The following is a 21,899-nucleotide window of genomic DNA, read 5'->3' as shown; positions in this document are numbered from 1 at the left end:
TAGTGGAGGTGATAACTTCTCTTTACTTCATCGGGGTTATTTCTTTAAAAAAATTGGGACATATTTTATTAACTCTTAATAAAACACTGATTCATAAGGAATATATTATAATTATGAGAAAAACAATATAAAAAAATGACATACATAATTTAAATTGCTATATTTGTAAATGGGTCGGTACAAACTAATTATAGCAGAGGTACAGATCCAGTAAAGTGTCACTAGGCGTGAGACATGCTAATACATGATGTACAGAATATATATCTCTACAATACAGAGTGAATACAGCACATAGTTCAGTAACTTATAGCACATATCGTACTGACTATAGTATGTCCTTTACAAATAAACAATATCACCACCACCATTTCCTGCATAAGTCATTAGTCAGTAGGCTTACTAACGTCTTTGGGGCCACGGGCGCATAGAGTGGGGACTCTAGGCGCCTACCCAGTGACCTCAGGGAAGACGGTGGCACAGTGGTCACGTGCTGCCGTGCAACTTGCACAGCAAGGTTCGTGGGAGACACAACGTCTCCCTAGGGAAGTGCCGTAACAGGCGTTGCACCGTGCACCTTACAGGTGTTGAGGGTGGCCACGGGGTGGTTTTAGTGAGGTAAAAATCCCACACTCCCTAGTCTTTTATCCCCAAAAAGCTAGACGCCTTTTGAAGGTTTCCCACCGTCACCAAAAAAAAAGGCCTACTAACGTCATGCGAATCAAATTTATGCCAAAACAAATTAGTATTTGATCTTAAAGACTAATTTTTATTCTTACAAGTTATTCTTACAAGTAAGGCTCTTATGACATTTTGAGTTACACATGTATTATTACTTTGACTAACTTAGACTCCTGATTATGAATAATGTCTAGATAAAGTGATTATTTTTTTACATTTTTTAGTGAATTTGGCACTTATTACAATTACCAGTTATTATGAATAATTGCTATTTAATCACTATGACTGTAACATATATAATACAGTCCCTTGGGCCGTGAGAATGGCTCTCAAAAACAAAATAAATGTATTTTAAAAATATATTACTGGAGCGCGCACCAGTGCATGGAGCTCCATTCATCATTAAAATAAAGTAGCTTGTTTCGTAGGATGTATTTGGTCGTAATATCTGCTTACTGCACTACCTCTTTCTGGTACCAGCTAGTATAGCTTCCATAGCTTGTATGTGTCTCTCTATATTTTCTTTTGTCTGAACTTCAATTTCACTTATCCTTCGAATTTCAGACTCTACTTGAGATTTTTTTTCAAGAAAATCACGCTTTAGATCATCAATAATTTTATTGTGTTCTTCTCTCCTGTTGGTCTCAGCATCGTCCAGTTTTTCAATTTCAGCTTCGATTTCTCCCCTTGTTCGGTCCTCTTCTTGTTGCAGAGAGTCCATGATAATTTCAAACTCTTCTTGTCTCGAAGCCAAGTCATCTTGCAACGCTTTAATATTCTCCTCAATAATAGCTCTTTCCTTAGCTTCTTGTCGTGTCAAGTCCTCAATATCTGCTTCGTGTACTTGTTTTGTCTCAGCATAATATTTTTCCAGTTGAGTTATACTCTGTTGGGCATCAGATTTAGCTTGCAGCAGTGTAGCGATGTTACTGTTGGCCTCGGCGCGTACTCTCTCCTCATCTTCTCGGAGTCTCTGTATCTCGTTTTCAATTTCTATTCTTTTTTGCGTTTCATATTGTCGTAGTGCATCGATATTGCTATGTGTCTCAGCACGTACTCTCTTCTCGTGTTTTTGGAGGCTTTGTATCTCTCTTTCTATTTCCATTCTTCTCTGCGCTTCTTTTTTTTGAAGTGCAGCGATATTATTCTCGGTCTCAGCGCGCACTCTTTCTTTAGTAGCTTGGAGGTTTTGTATATCGTTTTCAATCTTGTGGGTCTTTGCAGCCTCAATCTGTTGCAAAGCCTCGATTTCCCTCTTCAGTTGTTCCCTTTGATTATCCAGTGACATTTGCAGTTGTTTCAGATTCCTTCTGTGAATATCTTCTTTTTGACTTTTACTTTCTCTCATGCTTTCAATTTCAGTTTGGAGTTCCCTGGTTTTTATAGCTTCTTGCATTTGCATCGTTTTCATACTTTCATCAAATTGAACTCTATATGCAGTTAACTCATCTTCTAATGTTTTAATGATATTGTCTAGTTCTTGTTTCTTTTGTATCTCAATGTTTTTCTTTGTTTGAATTTCTTGTTCTCTTCGTTTTATTTTCTCACGGCTTTCCTCCACGTCTGATTTTAGCTTAATTAGTGTAATTTCTAAATTATTGATACTTTGGTTCATGATATTATTCTTATGTTTTTGAGCTTCAATAGCATTTTTTATTACTTTTTGACGTTCAGCTATCAACTTAACACTTATTTTTTCTTCTTTCTGAATTTTATATAACTGATCTTCCAATAATTTAATTTTATCCTTTGATTCTTTTTCAATATCTTGCAAACGCTCAATTTCAGTTTTTAATAACTGCTCCTTTTCAGTTTCATCCATTTTCAACAATTCAATTCTTTTATTAAGTTCTGTTCGGGCTATAGCAAACTTGTTTTCCAATATAAACAATTTCTTATCACTTTCTATTTTTATATCCGACTCTTCTTGTTGTAAAATTAGCATGTTTTCTTCTAAGATTTGTTGCGCATATTTTTCATTTTGTTGCACTGTTATTATTTTATCTCGATATGTCTTTTTTAGATGACGAATTTTCTTCTCTGTCTCTGTGTTAATGTTCTTTTCTTTTGCTTCTAATTCCTGTATTTGAAGATAAAATACCTTCTCCTGCTCATCTGCCTCTCGTTGCATTCTCTCGATATTTAGCTTAGCTTGAGTTTCAGCTTCAGCTAGTTGGTTTTGAAAGTCTTTAATTTTATTTTCCATATCAATTCGGACTTTCGCTTCACGTGTTTTATTGTTTTCTATTTCTTTTCTTGTTCTACTATCCTCCGCTACCAAACGTTGATTCATGTTTTGTATATTTTTGTTAAATTCTTTTTTATTTTGAGTTAAATAGTTTTTTAAATCCTCAATATTTTTCTTTATTTCTTCTTCTTTTTTTTCTTCATGAAGCTCCATATTACGTATTTCCTTATTTATTTTACTTTTCATTTCATTCTCCTGGTATTGTAAAATTGACATGTTCTTTTCGAATTCTATCTTTTTATTATCGCATTTTTTTTGCAATTGTTCAATTCTTTTTGCCATACTCTCTCTCTCCTGTGTTTCTTTTTGATGAAGACTCGTAATTTTTTCGTTAATTTCTTTTTTCTTTTCATCTTCAGTTCTTAAAAAAATCTCTAGCTTTTTGTTTAGTTCAGAACTTGCCGTTATATATTTTTGCTTAAGTTGGTAACTTTGTTTACGCCACGCTCGTTTTTTGATAGCGTGACGCTCTTTTTCCTTCAACAATTTTTTATCAATTTTTTCCTGAAGATCTTTTAAAATGCGAATAATTTCTTCTTCTCGTTTCTTAATTATTTCAATTTCACGTTGTATTCTTTTTTCTTCATTAGCTTGATGCTCTTGTGCATCTCTAATTTTCTTTTCAGATTGTTGTTTTATCAAGTCGGGTTCATTTTCTTCATTTTGTTCAATATCTTTACCCTCTTTTGATTTAGTTATATGTATTTTCAAATCTGAAAAATTTTTGTCAACGTCGATGTTGTTCTTGTTTGCGTAATCCTCAAGTTTTTTTATATTGTTTTGCAGACGACGCTGATGTCTATCTATGAGTTCTGTTCGTTTCTTTACCTGTTCAGAGACTACGAAATCACGGAATTCTCTCCTACCCTCTGACAATTGAGACTTAAGTTCATCTACTTTTTCCTTTTTTGCTTTGTATTCTGGATCTCTCAGCAAACATGTATTCTTCCGTTTCTTAGGTGATGCAACCTGAAAATAAACAGAAAATGTGTTAAAAATGTAAAATAATATTAATATGACAGATTTTACTGTTTGTTTGTTTACTACGACCTGGCAAATAGCCCTAATAATTATTAGGGTGAAAAGTAGGTACTGGTACTTTTCACCATTCTATAGTGGCATTACGTGCCGTAATATTCACCACTGCGCTTTCGCTCAGCTCCGCAGCTTTGGCTTGTTGTAGCCTCAGCCACGGTGGCTCGCTAGCAGCCGCCTGCTCCTCAGCCCGCGGGCCGCCTCGCTCCTACGCGCCTACGCGATTTTAAATTACACTTTAGGGATAGGACAAACAAGACTACGTGGAGTCGGTTTTGTAGCAATTTGGTTCTGTCACTAACTTTTGTTGCACAGCATATTAAATTTTTAACCAACATTATTATTTAATTGTTACAGAAACTATAGCAAATTAGTTTGATCGCAATTATGTATAAAGCACTACAAGTTTACCACCACAATTTTCTACATAAGTCATTAGGCCTAATAACGTTATGCGAATCAAAATGCCAAAACAAATTAGTATTTGATCTTAAAGACAAATTTTTATCTACCTAATCTTGTGACATTTTGAATTACACATGAACTTTGACTTAGATTCCCTATTATGAATAATGTCCAGATAAAGTGATTAATTTATTACATTAAAAATAAAACGTTACCGTATTTTAAGTAATTTTATTAATAAATAAAATAAAGTCAAAGATTCAACGAAACTTCGCATTCGAGAACCGGAGTAGCCCTACAGGACGAACGCAGCAATTACCCCGACATTGCTACACACGATACGATGGCCGAGCATCTTCACCATTTTGATCATTTTGAATAATGGTCCAATTAATATCCTATGTGTGTAAGGGCGTTAGGTACACATCAAACGCTGCCTAGTCGACACATCATCTCATCGGAATGCTAAATCTGTAAATACTGAATCTGTCGCAATTTTAGGGCATACATATGAATGTTTACACAGAAACAAATATAACTGTAATTGTAATAAACTAGAATATGTACAACAATTTCGATACTTAGGCCTAACAGTAGATAACAATTTCAGTTGGAAATTGCATGTTAACGACATTTGTAACAGACTAAGGTCTGTGTTAAGTAAGTTTTACCAGCTAAAATTTGTATTAAACAAAAAGACGTTAAGATTAGTTTACTTCGCACTTGCAGACTCGCTGTTAAGTTATGGTCTTCTTGTGTACGGCCGAACATTCAAAACATATTTAAAAGACATTAAAGATATACAAATAAGACTGCTAAAGTTCCTAGTAAGTAGAAATGTTAAAGCTGAGTGCAATAAAGAGTATGATAGATTGTTTCCCATTTGTAAAATCATACCCGTTGATAAAAAAGTAGACTATTTAATTGGACTGGAATATTATTATAAGGAAATGTTTAAAATTAACGTTCAGAACAAATATAATACACGTAGGGTTAGAGAAAACCAACTGACTGTGCCAAAAATTAAAAACTATTATGGAAAAAGAACATCCGCTTACTTAGTACCTAAAGTATTTAACAAGATAGATATATTAAGAGCAGAGGGGAAGAAATATAGTAAAGGATCTCTAAAGTCGAAATTAAAAAGAATATTGTTAGAGTTAAAGAGGTAGATTATTATTGTTTTTGTTTTGTTTTGAGTTTTTAAGTTTTTATGTTTTATTTAATTTTATTATTGTTTTATAATGTGGAGTTAACTACGTCAGTATTATTTTATTAAGTATATTGAGTTAAAATTGTAAGCTTAATACGCTATGTCATGTACTTATACAGACTTTAATGTTAGTTATTTGATTTGTCAAAATTGTTAAATGAGCGCTTCTCGCCATCAAACGTTACAGTTTGGCGAGTCTAGATTTAAGGCCACAATTTATGTTAAAACTTTGAATAAATTTATTTAAAAAAAAAAAAAAAAAAAAAAAACATGCTCTTAACTTGCGATAAATTAATATGAAATAACCTGTGTACCTATGTAATGTATTACTTACCGGTTTACTTGCCTCCTCGCGGCAGAGTTTGGCAAGGGACGCAACGTCTGGAGGGAGACGCTTGTGTCCACCATATTTTTTCTTGATGTACTGGATAAATGCGTCAGCTAAGTTGCCAACTTCGGCATCGGCCGCCGGATCGGCTTTCTGTAAACACCGTTTTGTGCTATGATTTCCAATGTCCCAAAATGTATTATTCTAACAACCTAATTATATTCTAACTTTACCTCCGACGGGCCGCTGCCATCGCCATACTTGACGTCATGTCGGTCGGTTCCACCCATCTATAAATAATTATTCCATCATGAGTAATCTATATTAGGTAGCTGTACTCCATGAAATATGTATTATTGTAATTAATTTAACTGATATCATAGAACCGCGCCCACGACAAACGGAAGAGCGTGACTTAATCTCTGTAAACTAAAAAAAAAACATTATAATTGTAGGTCTATACTATAATTGTAGGACTACATCAACAAATTGAATAATTCCATTTTGTCGTGTTCGTAATTGTCAGGAGAAGGTTTGAATGAACGAAACATTCGACTCATTCACAGGGAACATCGGGCAGTAGCAGGGGCGGAGAGGCGGACGCCTGTTTATGATAATGTTACGAACGGATTGACTTGTTTAACTGTAGCGGTGTGCATGCAGTTATTCAAAATCTTTATTTCCTTTCCTTAATGTGGAATAAGTTCTTAAATCAGATATGGGTAACAATTAAGGACCCTGTCGTGCATGCAGCTTAAAGTCACGCCTTTTATTCCCCAAGGGGTAGGAATGATAAAAATTGTAGTTAATTAGGTACCTAATATATTTATTTTTATAATCACACAAAAAATGTCTGTATTCTTAACGTTAACACTAGATACGATTGTTGATTGAAAATCGCACGGTTAGGTGCGTGCAATGGTATCGGTAACTTTTCAGTAAAGATAAATGTTTTTACCTACATGTGAGACGTAGGTACCTAAAGATTGCAGTTCTGGGAATAAAAGATAAAGATATTTAGGTGCAATCAACTTATCTACACTATCTAGGTATAATTGTTAATCTGAATGCCTAAAAAGATAATAAATGCTTGGCCTTAATCTAGAGGCCTTTGTTACTAACGAAATTTCCATTGGGAGAACCACTTCGGTCTAGATATAAGTTCTAATTACTATTTAGATTTTTTTATGTAAACTCCGACCCGCCAGCAAGACTGGTAATGAAGCACTAATGTTTATTCTTTCTTTGTGCGAGAAGAGGCCTTTTTTTGAATAAGTAGTCAACTCGGACCCCATACCTACGACCCATTTGGGACGAGTTGGGGAAATTAAAAATAAATTAAGTTTTTAGTGGTCAACTCGTCTCACTTTTTTTTGTATGGATCTTTAAATTTTATCAATGTTTGGTACAGTTAGCAACACAAGATTAAAAATATTTTTTTATAGTTTTTTTCTTTACTTTCGTTTTGTTCATAAATCTCTTTTTTTTAGTGTCGGTTAAATAATTTATTACCAAATTTTTTTTAGCAATCGCACAAATTCATGACGTGTTAACCAAAATTACTAAGAACACACACATGTTTACTAACATGTGTGGCTTAAACAATGGTCATGGCGGTCACTTATGAAGTAAATGATAACATAGATAGAATGAAGTTCCTAGAAAATCTTTTGTTTTCAACAAAGTAATAGAACTTTATTATTTCCACACTAACCCTTTTGCTACTGACTGTACCTTATCTCATTGTGGTAGTGACGTGACACGAGTTGACGACTAAAAATATTATTTTATTTTATTTTCTGCAACTCGTCCCAAATGGGCCGTAGGTACTCGTATGTAGTCCGAGTTGACTACTTACTCTTTTTTTTACGCAGTGGAATATTTACAATCTGATGATGATGATTTATAACTGGATTTTTTTCCTTTCAGCGTCTAATAACACAAGAGTTTTTACTTAAACTTACACGCATCTCTACATCACCATAAGGTATTAGAAAATTCTATTTAATTAGGATTGGTAAGTTTCAATCGAATTGTTTTGAGAGTCGTTTATATAAATAGAAAATTATCTTTCAGACTACATTTAAGTAGATCATAGTTTCAAGTTTTACTTCACCTGTTTTTTTTTTTATGGGACTTGCCGGTAATCGAGCAGACGTATTACCTGATGGTAAGCAATCGCCGCCGCCCATGGACACTTGAAACACCAGAGGCTTTACAAGTGCGTTACCGGCTTTTTGGGAGTTATGAATTTAAGGGTTGTTGTTCGGGAATGGGGATGGGGAAGATTGGGAAGGGGGGAATTGGGCCTCCGGTAACCTCACTCACACAACGAAACACAACGCAAGAGTTGTTTCACGTCGGTTTTCTGTGAGGCCGTGGTATTACTCCGGTCGAGCCGGCCCATTCGTGCCGAAGCATAGCTCTCCCACACTTGACCTGTGTTTGACTATGTGCCTATGTGACTATGTTACACAGTCAAGCGTTCTGTCCCCTGAGTAATCGCGTTCAAATATAACTTCTGGAACACTGTCCTAACTTACGGGCCTATTGTTTTTTTTTTTTTTGACGTGGGAAATTCATCGAGTGGCTTTTCCAGCCTTGGGCAAGGCGAGAGGGAGTGTCAGACTCTTACTGACTACAGACCACCCCGTCTTGCTTTTCGAGCCGGAACATCAGTAACTCGTTAGACAGCCCGCAGTTGCAAACTTACGCGCCTATATTGAATATAGGTAAAAGCTACTTATCCTGTAGAATCATTAAACAAAACAAAAAAACAAACTGGCATTGCTTCTTGGCATGTGCACAGCACAGCGCATGAAACCATACGAACATTATAAATTAATATAATTACCTTGTGATCACATTAGAGAAAGATGAAGGTAGCTGGATCCTCTGATACTCGGACTTGAAGATTGTCAATATCGAAGCTTTGTGTCAACTGATAATTCGTAAACAGCGGCTGAACAGCGCGGTCGCTGTATACATACTGGCACGGGCCGATTGATAATATAACCCGGCTTCAGGATCGCGTCACTGATATAATACTGCGTAGGTGCGTGGCTAATAAATAAATCTCTTTCCAAGAAACATTTTGTTTTATTTCTTTATTATATTGTCTACCAGCTTCCGCCCGCGACTCCGTCCGCGCGGATGTCGGTCTTCGCGTGGATGTTTTATTTCTCCATTTTGAGTAACTCTGAGAATGACATCTTATAAATATCTATTGGACCCAAATACGGCTAGGCCCATAATAATTAAGGAGATCCCTCTATTGAGCTACTGCTGTTGAGCTCGCGTTCTGTAGTATAAAACAGAAAATTAAGTATTCTTTTTTTACGTATTTTTCCAGAATAAAAAGTATCCTATTTTATGCCCAGGATAATAAGGTATAATTATACCAAGTTTCATCGAAATCGAAAGGTTAGTTTTACGTGATGTCTAAACATACAGACAGACAAAAAAAATTTAATCACATATTTAGGTTTGGTTTCATTGTACAGAATTGACCCTTCTACAGATTTATTATATGTGTAATAAGTTAGTTGAAACAAAAGCCCAAGTTGTTGCTCTGTAAAAAGAGTTATTTATTTTAATCAAAATACTAAACAATTTGGTAGGTTAGGTACCATACATGTTTAACAAATTAAACTTATATCTAAAATACAACTCAAACAAATACTAACCTGTAAAAAGAGAAACAACATTAAATGCTATTGCTCCTAACAATTAGTTTTTATAAACTATTCAAACTTTCTTAAATAAATCCACTAAATAAATCAATAGTCTTTTCTCTTTATATTACAGTTCAGACATCTTCTCAGTTTTCTTTAACCACAGACAATATATCAAAGAAAGCGCGGTAATTTTAAATAACGAACCAGAGAGCTTATTTACATCTCCCCCTCCCCCTTAAACTACTGAGAATTATTTACCACCGGTATAATTTTAGTAATGTGAAAATAATTTGATTCAATTTTCTTGCATCCTGTATCTATCTTATAAATTGAGTTAGATAATTTTTCTAATATTTTATAAGGGCCTATTTTTATCTCATCTAGTTTTTTCCTATTCAACTTGTTCCCATTTTCCACATATACTAGATCACCCACTTTTAACTGACAATTTATCCTGTTTTTATCAAAAATTTTTTTATTGTAATTGTGTGATTTTATAGTTCTTTCTAGAGCTATCTTTCTATCTTGTAGTAAATCGTTTTTTGATTTTTGTGTTTTTAATTCATCTGGTAAGATATTAATATTTTTTCCTTCTAATAAATATACTGGGGAGAATCCTGTAACAGTGTGTTCAGTTTCATTATATTTTTGGATACATTCATGAGCTATAGTCGTCCAAGCCATTTTATCTTTCCTTTCATTAATTTTACATCTGATTTTGTTAACTATAGTTTGGTTTAAACGTTCATTTAAACCGTTTGAAAAAGGTGCATTCACTGCGGTAAAGATAATGGTTATATTCTCGTTTTTAAAAAACTTTTGAATTCTTTGGAGTTTATGCCTGGGTATTGATCACATAGGATCATTTCAATTTTATTATCAGGGATAACTTTTTTTACTAGTTTTATAAAGTCATTTGAATTTTGTGTTTTTGATGTTAAAATGTAGGCATATCTGGTGAAATGGTCTACTAAAATGTGTAAATAGGTTTTTGTAGAGCGGGAGCCACCAAATCCACCAATAGTATCTATAGACACTATTTCAAAAGGGTAAGTGGCAGGACCCAAGTGAGACATCAATCCATATTTAAATTTAGTTCTAGTTTTATTTTTTAAGCATACTTCACAATTATCGCAAATATTTTTAATATTGTTTATTAAGTTTTTTGCTGTAAAGAATGGTTTGATTTTATTTTCTAATTGTTTCACCCCTATATGACAATATGTATAATGTATATTTTTTATTATTTCTTTACTAAATTCTTCCGTGAGTATAATTTTTTCTTTTTTTCCTATTCTTTTTGTGTATACTTTATCTCTTAATAATAGTTTAGTTTTATGAAGTTTTATAATTTCATTTTTCTCTTGATCTTTTTGTATATCTTCTAGTTTAATAAAATTTACGATTTTTAAGACTTCATCCTGGTTCACGTGTGGTTCTAATACAGGGTTTCTACTTAAGCTGTCTGCTTCGAAATTGTCCTTTCCTGGTGAATATATCACTTCAAAATTAAATTGTGATAAGTAATAAGTGAGATCTCCTAGCTCTTCATCGGTTCTTGCCTTAATATTTAGTTTTTCTAGAGGTTTATGGTCTGAAAACACTTTAAATTTTTTTCCTATGAGCCAATGTTGCCAGTATTTTACTGCTTCTTTTATTGCTAAGCATTCTAAGTAGACAGCTTTTTTTCGTTTTTGACTATCATTTAATTTTCTCGAAAAATATGCACATGGCTTCTCTTCTCCATTTTTTTGTGGTTGTTTCAATATAGCCCCTATACCTTGTATGCTAGCGTCTGTATAAATATGTATAGGCAAATCTGGATCAAAGATCTCTAATATAGGTCTTGAGCAAAGCATATTCTTAATTGTATCAAAAGATTCTTGACATTTTTCTGTCCAAATAAATTTTTGGTCTTTTCTTAACAAATTGTGTAATGGTTCTAAAATGATTGATATATTTGGTATGTATTTTCCATAGAAGTTAATTTTACCTAAAAATTGTCGAACATTTTTTTGTTATTGGAGTTGGAAAATCTTTTATGGCTATTAGATTGTCCTTAAGTGGACTGATTGCATTATTTTTAATTATGTGACCTAAGTATTTTACAGAATCCTGTGCAAAATTGCATTTCGAGAATTTTAATCTAAAGCCCTCTTTTGAGATTGCTTCTAATAGCAGGGTTAAGTGTTCAATGTGTTCCGTGAATGTCCGGGAAAATATTAAAATGTCATCGATGAAATTTACTGTAAAATTAGATAATTTATGTTTCCTAATAATACTACTTAATATTCTTTGAAAGATTGCAGGAGAAGTTTTCAAACCAAACGGTAAACAGGTCCATTGAAAATGATTTTCTTGAGTAACAAATGCAGTTTTTTTCCTATCTTCTACTTTTAATGGAATAGACCAAAATGCCGAATTAATATCTAATGTTGAGAAAAATTTACAGTTCCTTGTTTTTACCATTAAGTCCTCTATAAGTGGAAACGGTTGTGATTGCGGAACCACTATTTTATTCAAATCCCGAAAATCTATGCATAGCCTAGATTTTCGCCCTTCTTCTTTTTTATAGGCTAGTGTTACAGGAGCTGCAAAGGGACTATAAGATTCTTCAATAAGTTTATTTTTTAATAATTTTGAAACTTGTTGTTCTATTTCTTTTTTATCCTCAAAATTACATCGATATGGTCTTTTGCTACAATATGTATCTACAAGTAAATCTATATGTGCCTCATAGCCCTTAACTGAACCTACATCATATTTATCTTTCGCAAATAGTGACTTATATTTGTTTATCAACTCATCTATTTTTGACCGCTGTTGAACGTCTAAATGATCAACTGAAATGTTGAAATTTGAAATATCTATGTGTTCATTAAAATTGATCTCACATTTATCTTCAGTTATAAAATTATCTTTACCTGTGTTTTTCTTTTTTTCAATATTTTCATCAATTAAATATTGCAAGTTTTGAATTTTGTTACCTGTTAAGCCAGGAATATTTTCATTACTTTTATTTTCCTCATTGTTAACGTTTTGTATTATTTCCAAGTTTTCATTTTGAATTAGTTGAAAAGATTTTATGCAATCTAAGCCAATTAAAAAATCATGGTCAAAGTTTTGTTTATCTACAACAAAAACATTTATGTATTTCTCAATTTGAAAGATCTTAATCTTTAATGTTACTATTCCTATAGACTTTTTTACACCATTAATCGTTTTTAAATTTGCCTGATTATTATTGTTATTGTAAGTGTGATAATTTTTTAAGGATAATAATCTGGAATTAATTAAACTTACATTTGATCCTGAATCATAAACCCCAAATGTTTCTAAGGAACCATTTATTAAAATTTTAATTTTGATTAATGGTGGAATTATTAGTTTTTTGGATCTACTTCATTTAAACTCATTTCTAATTCAGAATTATTAATACTTTTAATTGACTCTTTTTTATACCGATCACCTCCCTTATTTTTAAACCAACAAACGGATTCTGAATGATACCGAATTCCTTTCTTTTCTTTTTCACAAATTTTGCATGGTTTTTCCTTGAAAGTCTTTTCTTTAATGCTATTTTCTGAATATACTTCCTTTTTTCCTACAAACTTTTTATTCAAATGTTCTAACCCACGAATACTATTGAATAAATGTTCTGTTTCCTTTAAGTTATTTCTATCAATTTCATCGGCGATAAAATTAGGTAAACCCGTTACAATTAAATCTATTAAAGTAGTTTTATCTATAAACTTGTTAGTCTCTAATAAAAGTCTCTCTTTTTTAATGCATATTCTATTAACGAGCCTTGCCTATACTTAAATAAAATAGCATACCTTACCGGTGTCCAACCTTTGTTCATATATGTTTCGCAAAAATTATTTTTCCAAATACTCCATTCAGAATTCATTGTATGCTTTATAAGCATAGAGCTATACCAATCCTGACAAGAATCATCTAAAAATAACCTTAAAACTTGAATTTTGTAAATATCATCAGTTATACCTAAACGAGTACATTCTGTTTCGAAGATAACCATCCACTGTGTGACATTTGACGTTTTTTGTGTAAACTTATCAATAACAAACATTTCAGATACTTTTTTCAAATTAAACTGTCTAGGCTCCTTTCTTGATTCAGCAAAATTTTCCAAAATTTTTGAAAGAGCTTCTATTGGCGTTTCCGTAGAAGTCTGGTCTTGTGCAATTGATGTAACTTCTTCCAGTAAATAACCTTTAAATTGCATATTTCCATCACCATCTATGTAGATATCATGTAACTCCGGTGTAATAGAAATCCATACTTGTCGTTTTTCATGTCTTTTTTGCAATGTAGTTTTTACTTTTTGGAAAATTTGAGACTTTATTAAGACATCGTGTAGTTTCACCGGTTGTAATTGCTCCGGAATTAAGTAAGTACTTTTATTGGCATCCATAATTGATGTTAAGCATATTATGTTTGTTTTCGGGTCGTCACTCGGTTTGACAACAAATTCGAATTTCAACTTCTCCATTGTTGACAACAGCTATAATTAATGTTGTTTTGTAATAAGTTAGTTGAAACAAAAGCCCAAGTTGTTGCTCTGTAAAAAGAGTTATTTATTTTAATCAAAATACTAAACAATTTGGTAGGTTAGGTACCATACATGTTTAACAAATTAAACTTATATCTAAAATACAACTCAAACAAATACTAACCTGTAAAAAGAGAAACAACATTAAATGCTATTGCTCCTAACAATTAGTTTTTATAAACTATTCAAACTTTCTTAAATAAATCCACTAAATAAATCAATAGTCTTTTCTCTTTATATTACATTTCAGACATATTCTCAGTTTTCTTTTACCACAGACAATATTCAAAGAAAGCGCGGTAATTTTAAATAACGAACCAGAGAGCTTATTTACATATGTATAGATTTATTTCACATCTTTTTCGATTTAGATTGATTTCTTTCAGGTTTCGTGCTGTTTTCCTCCTAATCTTCATTTTAAACTTACTGTCAGTCCATTGATTTCAACTCGTCAGCAAACATTCAAAAAGTTTTGAGAGGTAACAGGTAGATAAAAACAAATGCACACTATCCATTAATAATAGATTTGACTTATCAAATCTACTGAACACTCAAAGAAAGATCGATCTGCCAAATACGCACTTAGCCAAGTTAACCACCTCAATAGTCAATGCTGATTTTTTTATGAAAACCGGTAAACAAGCAGACGTACCTGATGGTAAGCAATCGCCGCCGCCCATGGACACTTGAAACACCAGAGACAAGTGCGTTGCCGGCTTTTTGGGGGTTAGGAATTTGAGAGTTGTTGGGGAATCGGGGATTGGGAAGATTGCGAAGGGGGGAATTGGGCCTCCGGTAACCTCACACACACAACGAAACACAACGCAAGCATTGTTTCACGTCGCTTCGGTTTTCTGTCAGGCCGTGGTATCACTCCGGTCGAGCCTGCCTATTCGTGACGAAGCTTGGCTCTGCCACACTAAAAATGTGATGCTGTATCTTCTGAATCAAGCAACGTCACGCCTTTTATCCCCGAAGGGGTAGGCAGAGGTGCTCACTGCGACACGTAATGCCGCTATTCAATGTACACCCACTTTTCACCATTTGTGTTATAAGTCCCATGTAATAGGGGGTGAGCCTTTTGCCATAATTATACCGGACACAATTCCAGACTCCGGGCTACTAATGAAAAATTTTCGAATCTTCTGAATCACTATTTTGAATTATATTTTATCTAACGCTTTACTAAATTTGATGTAAACCTTTGTTAGCATTTCAATAGCTAAAATATTATTCGTGGAAGTTATTGAGTACATGCACTAGTAAGTGGAATTAGTAAGTAGTTCATGTACTCAATCACTTCTAGAAATGTCGTTCCTATTATATAATAATAATAATTATCCTAACAACTACGCAGTACCTATGTTCTATCACTTACGATCAAGTGTTCCAGATTAAGGACTTAGTCGATATTTATTAGAGATAACATCAACATGTTCGTTTTTTATATGGAATAGGAGGCAAACGAGTCACCTGATGGTGAGCAATCAGAGCTGCCCATGGACACCCACAACACCAGAGTAGTCCCAGGTTCGTTTGAAATTTCCCGACACTCAACAATCCGAACCGCACGCCGCTGAACGCGGTCCAGAGGCTGAAGCTGGTAGCAATATATTATAATGTACAGATTAACTTTGTTAATGTTTCATTATTTCAGACTTTCTTGCTAGTTCTCATGTACACGAATCTACGCTTTGGAAGGTGTATCTATCTAGCAGTAGTAAGAGTATCTACATCTACATTGACTATATTATTCGAAATAAAATGATTTTAACTGATGATTTTTATTATTGATCCAAGTTTCTAAACCTAGACTGTTGCACGTACCTATATCCTCGACCTCCCCTGGGAAGCTGGGATGTGTCGAAGTGTCCTTGCAGTTGCTATCTCCGCTCGCTGTCATGTACACCCAGCATTATGGTGGTGGAAATATTACGCCACCAACAGATTACTTTAGTGGCATAACTATTACCACCACCAGTAAAAAGGGTTGTACTCCTTCTGAAAGGAGGTCTTTGAGACCTCTTTGACCTTTGTCTTTTAGAGTAGTATCTAGCAAAGATTTTTTAACCGTGCCCAGTGTTTGGCCTCTAACTCGCCTGGTGGTAAGCAATGATGTGACTGACGATGGAGCACGCCTACCTATAAGCAACCTAATTACCTCTCTGAATATCAACCAAATAACGATGACGTTTTGCCATTTGTCTAGCAGCGCCATCGTGAAGTGAACCGAAGGGAATTAAGTTATGTAAACTTGCGAGTACTCGGCCAACGAGGCAGTATTATATTATTAGCACAGTTTTATCATAACGAGATTATCTCATATTACATATGAAATGAAAACAACATCAAAGTTAAACTCAAATCATTTATTCCAATTAAACCATATATTTAGGTACTTTAAAACGTCAACAAAGAAAGAAATAAAAAATAGTCTGTCAGTCAGTCCGTCAGTGAAGCTAGGTGCTCATTCCAAAGTGTATCTTCGAATGGAGAAGAACGAGCAAGAAACTCCATTCGTTACTTTTAAAAAATATATATGTTTACAATTTCTCTGATACATTTTTCCAATCAGTAATTGTACATATATATGAGAACAATGCAGAGACATTGCAACGCGCAACACAGATGGTAGAACTTACTATGTTAATATACTGAGGGACAATTTGATCTGACATGGTCCTCACATATACATACTGACAATCTCAAAGAGTTCATCATTTTGTTTAATCATCTAAAACATATACATAAGAGACCTGGGGCTTTAGTCTGCTATTACAATTGTGTCAGAATGGTCGATCACTGAGCAGTGCAAGAGGGATGGAGCTATACAACCTACATAGCTCCGTCACTCTTGCACTCGACCATTGTGACACAATTGTAATAGCAGACTAAGGGCCCCTGGTGGAATGATGGTCACATATTTATAACTTGTATAAAAATTGGTTTACATGTATATGTAACATTAGATGAGCATGTTCATGGCACACTTTAGTGCCGGCGCGGTCTGACACGAGGACGTAGCACTGGGCTAGCGGCCAGCAGGCGCACCCGCGGTAGTGTCGGCGGGGGCACTCGTCCCAGGCATGGTGGCAGTGGCGGCGGCGGCGGTGGTGGGGCTGGGGAAAATTGCATCTGTAGTGGATGGCCAACTAAGTACAAGGTGCTAATAAAATATTATTAGCTGACGTTTCAATTTAGAATAGGATTACAATAAGTTCATACGTAAGTACGTCAACCCCTCCTGTAAATAAGCTAGTTATGCAAAAAATATGTTTTTCTTTTAAAATTAAAGGAATTGTTAATATGATCTTTATTAGTGTCAATAAATAATGTTTGAACTTACTATCCCGACTGCTGGCTGCACTCGCAACCTAAAACAAGAGATGGGTGAATAAATAAAATAGTATCTGGTTTACTCAGTATTGTTATTACATTGTCCGTTGCATACAACTGACAACGGCAAAGGCAGACGATGGCAGTAGTAGCGGTGCGTCGACAGTTGAGTAAACAACAGCGCTTCGATCATCACAGCGATGCTATATTGACCATCGCTATATCGTGCTATTGAAGGGTACATATGAATGCCACTATCCGATCGGAGTGCAATGCAGCACCGATAGCTATTCCTCTGATGCGAGGTGGTAGGCAGGGAGAAGTCATAATCTATACTATAATATTATAAAGCTGAAGAGTTTGTTTGTTTGATTGTTTGTTTGTTTGTTTGTTTGTTTGAACAACCGATTTCAATAATTCTTTTTGGAAGGTTATAGGCACACGTTTGTTTGTTTGTTTGTTTGAACGCGCTAATCTCCGGAACTACTGGTCCGATTTCAATAATTCTTTTTGTGTTGAATAGTGCATTTATCGAGGAAGGTTATAGGCTATAAAACATTACGCTATGACCAATAGGAACCAAGCAGAGCGGGTGAAACCGCGCGGAAGTAGCTAGTTATCTATATATATACATCTCAGTAAATATCATCAGTAAAGAAGAACCTTCTACTACGAGCACACCCTTGCTTAAAAGGTTGTTCCTACACTTGATTTTTTTTATATAGATAATGGTTGATGAAATAAACATTTTTTTATACTATATCTATACCATAAAGGTTATGAAATAATATGTATACAATGACTTATTATAATGTACTTGCCTCCCGGCGACGCTTGCTGTCAAGACGCCCATCGTCAAGACGAAAGGCCTCTTCACGATATCGTTTCATGAGACGCTTTGAATCTTCTTCAGACATTTTACGACGCGCAGCAATGCAAGCACGCGGTGGTAGTGGTGGTGGTGGTGGTGGTGGTGCAGTAGGTAACATCTGCTGTGAACAGGTAGTTATGTGTTAGCTCACGTTAAACAAAATTACAGTAGCGTCAAAGTTAACTTGGCGCGTCTGAACTTCGTGAAGAAGGCTGAACGAAGTTTGTTAATCAACGATTGTTTGAAACATTTATTGTTCAGTACTATAAGTTAAATATAAACAATAAACTCGCTCTTATTAACAAAACCAACGCAAGGTTTTCCGACTGACGTTTCGTACAACAAGCCAAACCAACAAGCAAAGTCTCCAAAAATGCATTAATTTTTTATAACATTTTTTCATCTGATTGGACCCAAATCGCTTTCATTATTTCCAGTTACGTCTCAGTGAAAATACATTGAAATTAAAAAAGTAATTTAGACAATAAATGGCTGCAAATGTATGTCAAAAACGTCAGTAGACTTAGGTTTAGCTCAGACTTAAGGTAGTTTACCTTAGACGAACTGTAGCTATCGTCACTTAGCGCAACGTACCGTGCAGGTTCGTTTTCAGTCATCTATAAACAAAATATTTCGTCACATACTCTATTAAAATCTTCGTCGGGTGGCGTAAAACCCGACTAAGAGACTACATTTAACAGAGACCGGGCAGTTGGGAAAATCTCAGTTCCACCTGATTATTTCAACTGCGATCTCCAACTATGCCAAAGGCTAGCCCTTCTTTTGTAGAGAAGGGCCATGATACAGCAGTGGACTCCTCTTTTTTTATTTTTTGAGGGGTAAAAGTCATCCTATGACTTCTCTCGTCTTGAGCGAGGCGAGAGGGAGTGTCAGACTCTTACTGACTAGAAACCACCCCGTTCCTACTCCTGCTTTTCGAACCGGAGCCCCGGTAAACCCGCTAGGTAGTCCGCAGCTCCGTATCAGGCATCAGCCCTACTGGGCCCCATCTGTGGTGAACCGTTAATGGCGTGTTTACCAGTATATGTTATGTTTACTACGAGTATATGTTTTGTTTTAATATTATATATTATATAGTTTTAATATCCGGACCGGACGGATTGACAGAGCGCGATAACCACCGCTCGGGGAATACCCCAGACACTAGAGATTACGATTGTTTATGTAAAAGATAATCAATTGTGCATACACAGTCTACTTCATATTATTATCTACACATTTCTTAATCAAAATACTTGTAAAAGATAACAACTGTTTGGTCTAATCTAAATGAGAGGCTCTGTCATTACTTTGGTATGTGTAGGTACCCATAGGTATCATAAATCATAATTACAGATATTTTTTTATATATCTTTATTTATAAGTGCATGTGTGCAACTTGTGTGCTATTCCAGACCATAATCTATTGCCGTTCCAAATTTCATTCCGATCCCTTCAGCCGTTTTGACGTGATTGCGTAACAAACATACACACGAATTTACAAACTTTCGCATTTATAATATTAGTAACATTTGGACCGTTTAAATTGACATGTGTTTCTGTTCTTGCTTTTATAGCGTCTTGTGGTGTAAGCGTAATATAAGTAACATTCGTGTGTGCGTGTGTGTTTGTGTGTAGCATTAACAAGAAGTACATGTACTTTAACATTGAACATTTAGAATTAAGTTAGTCTCCTAATAATCGTCGTACTGAACACACGCGTCTTTTATTCCAACATCTACATTCTGATATAGTGTAACTTGTTGGTCTCATAGTCTCATGTAGACAATAAGCTGTTCAATCACACATAACATCAATAATAATATAAGTACGTACATTTACAGAAAAGTTAAAACACACGATTAATAATTAACAACACTGGCCGAAAAACTGCAACCTCTACCTCGAAAATGGATCAAGATGCAAGAAAAATTATAAATTATAATGTACCGAGGCAAAGCTGACAGATCTCCTAGTATCACTGAACAAAAAGAAACAGGTTGTTGCTTGGTACGTGCACAATACAGTAAAAACCACACCAAAACATATTTAAATAAGCTACCTTGTGATTTGAGTTCAAAGCAATGTTTGCTGAATCCTCTCTCGCTCCAGTTTGTCGAAATATAAAATTAAGGAAGTAATTTAAATTTAAGATATTTGCGAACAACACCTGAATGACTCAGTCGCTGCATTCAAACTAGCGCGAGTCAATCGATAAGCCGGCTTAGGATGTGTCACTCTAGGTACTGACTGATATAATACTGCGTAGGTAATTATTATAGGTAGGTAATACATTAATCTCTTTCTTGGAAAACAATCTTTTGTTTCGTTTTTATTATTTCTCATCCCAGGTAACATTATTTTGACTATCAAATCAAACGATATTAATTTCAGTATTTCAGTTATATTCTTCACACTAGGATTTTCTCCTGTGTCATAGGTGTGTTTCTCAAATATACTATTTCACTAAAAATAGTTAAATATAATCGGTCTCAGGTGTAAACCCTGTGGTACTCCTCAGCTCATGACCGGTCGCGATGGAGTACTTGTGTAGACACGCTCAGCACCATCTAGAGGACATAGGACCTTAACTTAAGTAAATAAGGAATCGTTCTGCAAAACATAAACAAAGTTCAATGAGGTGGATACTTTGTCAAACGCCTTACTCAGATTGGTGTAAATTACGTAATAGGTATACGTAACGTAGTATCGAAAATTTGTTCAAGTGGAACGCGTACCTACGTACAATATGTTAATTTTCTCAACCACTTCTAGAAGAGCCTTTTAAAATCAGGAAATCTATACTGATATCTATACTTATCTATACTAATATTATAATATTATAAAGCTGAAGAGTTTGTTTGTTTGTTTGCTTGAACGCGCTAATCTCCGGAACTACTGGTTGGATTTGAATAATTCTTTTTGTGTTGGATAGTCCATTTATCGAGGAAGGCTATAGTCTATAAAACATCATGCTAAGACCAATAGGAGCCAAGCAGAGCGGGTGAAACCGTGCGGAAGTAGCTAGTTAATGTATACGCAGACTTACTACGTAGACTTAAAATATGAATCTGCATCCGGAGCGTCTCCTCGCGCCTTCTTTATGTGTGTAGAGTCGACAAAGTAGGAAGCCGGACCCAATTTCAACAGTTATGTGAGCCCCATGTAATGGAAGACCTACTTTTTTCTATACCTCACACTCTGGGGTATAAAGTACCCACGCAATATACCTATTTTGCAATAGAGCTCGAGATCTCTTTGATTGAGTGTAACCAAAGAGTTAGTCAACAGAGGTTTTTTTATTTTTTATTCCGCGAAGGGTAGGCAGAGGTGCACATTATACATTTCACAATTTATGTTGTAAGTCCCTTGTAATAGGTGGTGAGCCTATTGCCATATAGCGGTCACATTTCCAGACTCCGTGTTACTACTGAGAAATTTTCGAAAAACCGAAAAAAGCCCAGTAATACTTCGCCCCACCCGGGAATTAAACCCGAGACCCCTTGCCCGGCAGTCGCACTTGCAACCACTCGGC

At 34.8% G+C, this 21,899-nt stretch overlaps 2 protein-coding genes across 6 annotated transcripts; both read right to left on the bottom strand.

Moving 5' to 3' along the window:
* Nucleotides 1–90: 90 nt before the first annotated feature.
* Nucleotides 91–8,918, bottom strand: LOC126910940 (trichohyalin-like). 2 transcript variants are annotated; one of them, XM_050695422.1, is made up of 4 exons: nt 8,762–8,918; nt 6,141–6,197; nt 5,914–6,060; nt 91–3,895 (listed from the first exon to the last, which is right to left on the bottom strand). In XM_050695422.1, the coding sequence occupies exons 2-4, from the start codon at nt 6,195–6,197 to the stop codon at nt 1,139–1,141; spliced, it is 2,961 nt and encodes a 986-aa protein (XP_050551379.1). In that variant the 5' UTR covers nt 8,762–8,918; the 3' UTR covers nt 91–1,138. The 2 variants fall into 2 exon arrangements, with proteins under 2 accessions (XP_050551379.1, XP_050551380.1); XM_050695423.1 differs by lacking the exon at nt 5,914–6,060.
* A 7,593-nt stretch (nt 8,919–16,511) lies between these two features.
* On the bottom strand, nt 16,512–20,610 carry LOC118275808 (uncharacterized). Of its 4 annotated transcripts, none has more exons than XM_035593885.2 (5): nt 20,427–20,610; nt 18,919–18,981; nt 18,315–18,485; nt 17,504–17,531; nt 16,512–17,276 (listed from the first exon to the last, which is right to left on the bottom strand). In XM_035593885.2, the coding sequence occupies exons 2-5, from the start codon at nt 18,979–18,981 to the stop codon at nt 17,149–17,151; spliced, it is 390 nt and encodes a 129-aa protein (XP_035449778.1). In that variant the 5' UTR covers nt 20,427–20,610; the 3' UTR covers nt 16,512–17,148. The 4 variants fall into 4 exon arrangements, with proteins under 4 accessions (XP_035449778.1, XP_035449779.1, XP_035449782.2 ...); XM_035593886.2 differs by having other exon boundaries at nt 18,315–18,482; XM_035593889.2 differs by lacking the exon at nt 18,919–18,981 and having other exon boundaries at nt 18,315–18,482; nt 20,427–20,606.
* Between the last annotated feature and the right edge of the window lie 1,289 nt (nt 20,611–21,899).

The sequence above is a fragment of the Spodoptera frugiperda genome, chromosome 8, assembly GCF_023101765.2.
Source record: "Spodoptera frugiperda isolate SF20-4 chromosome 8, AGI-APGP_CSIRO_Sfru_2.0, whole genome shotgun sequence".
In the NCBI taxonomy this organism is placed as follows: domain Eukaryota; kingdom Metazoa; phylum Arthropoda; class Insecta; order Lepidoptera; family Noctuidae; genus Spodoptera; species Spodoptera frugiperda.
The sequence above is the reverse complement of the archived record's forward strand: the minus strand, read 5'-3'. Positions and strand labels throughout refer to the sequence as shown.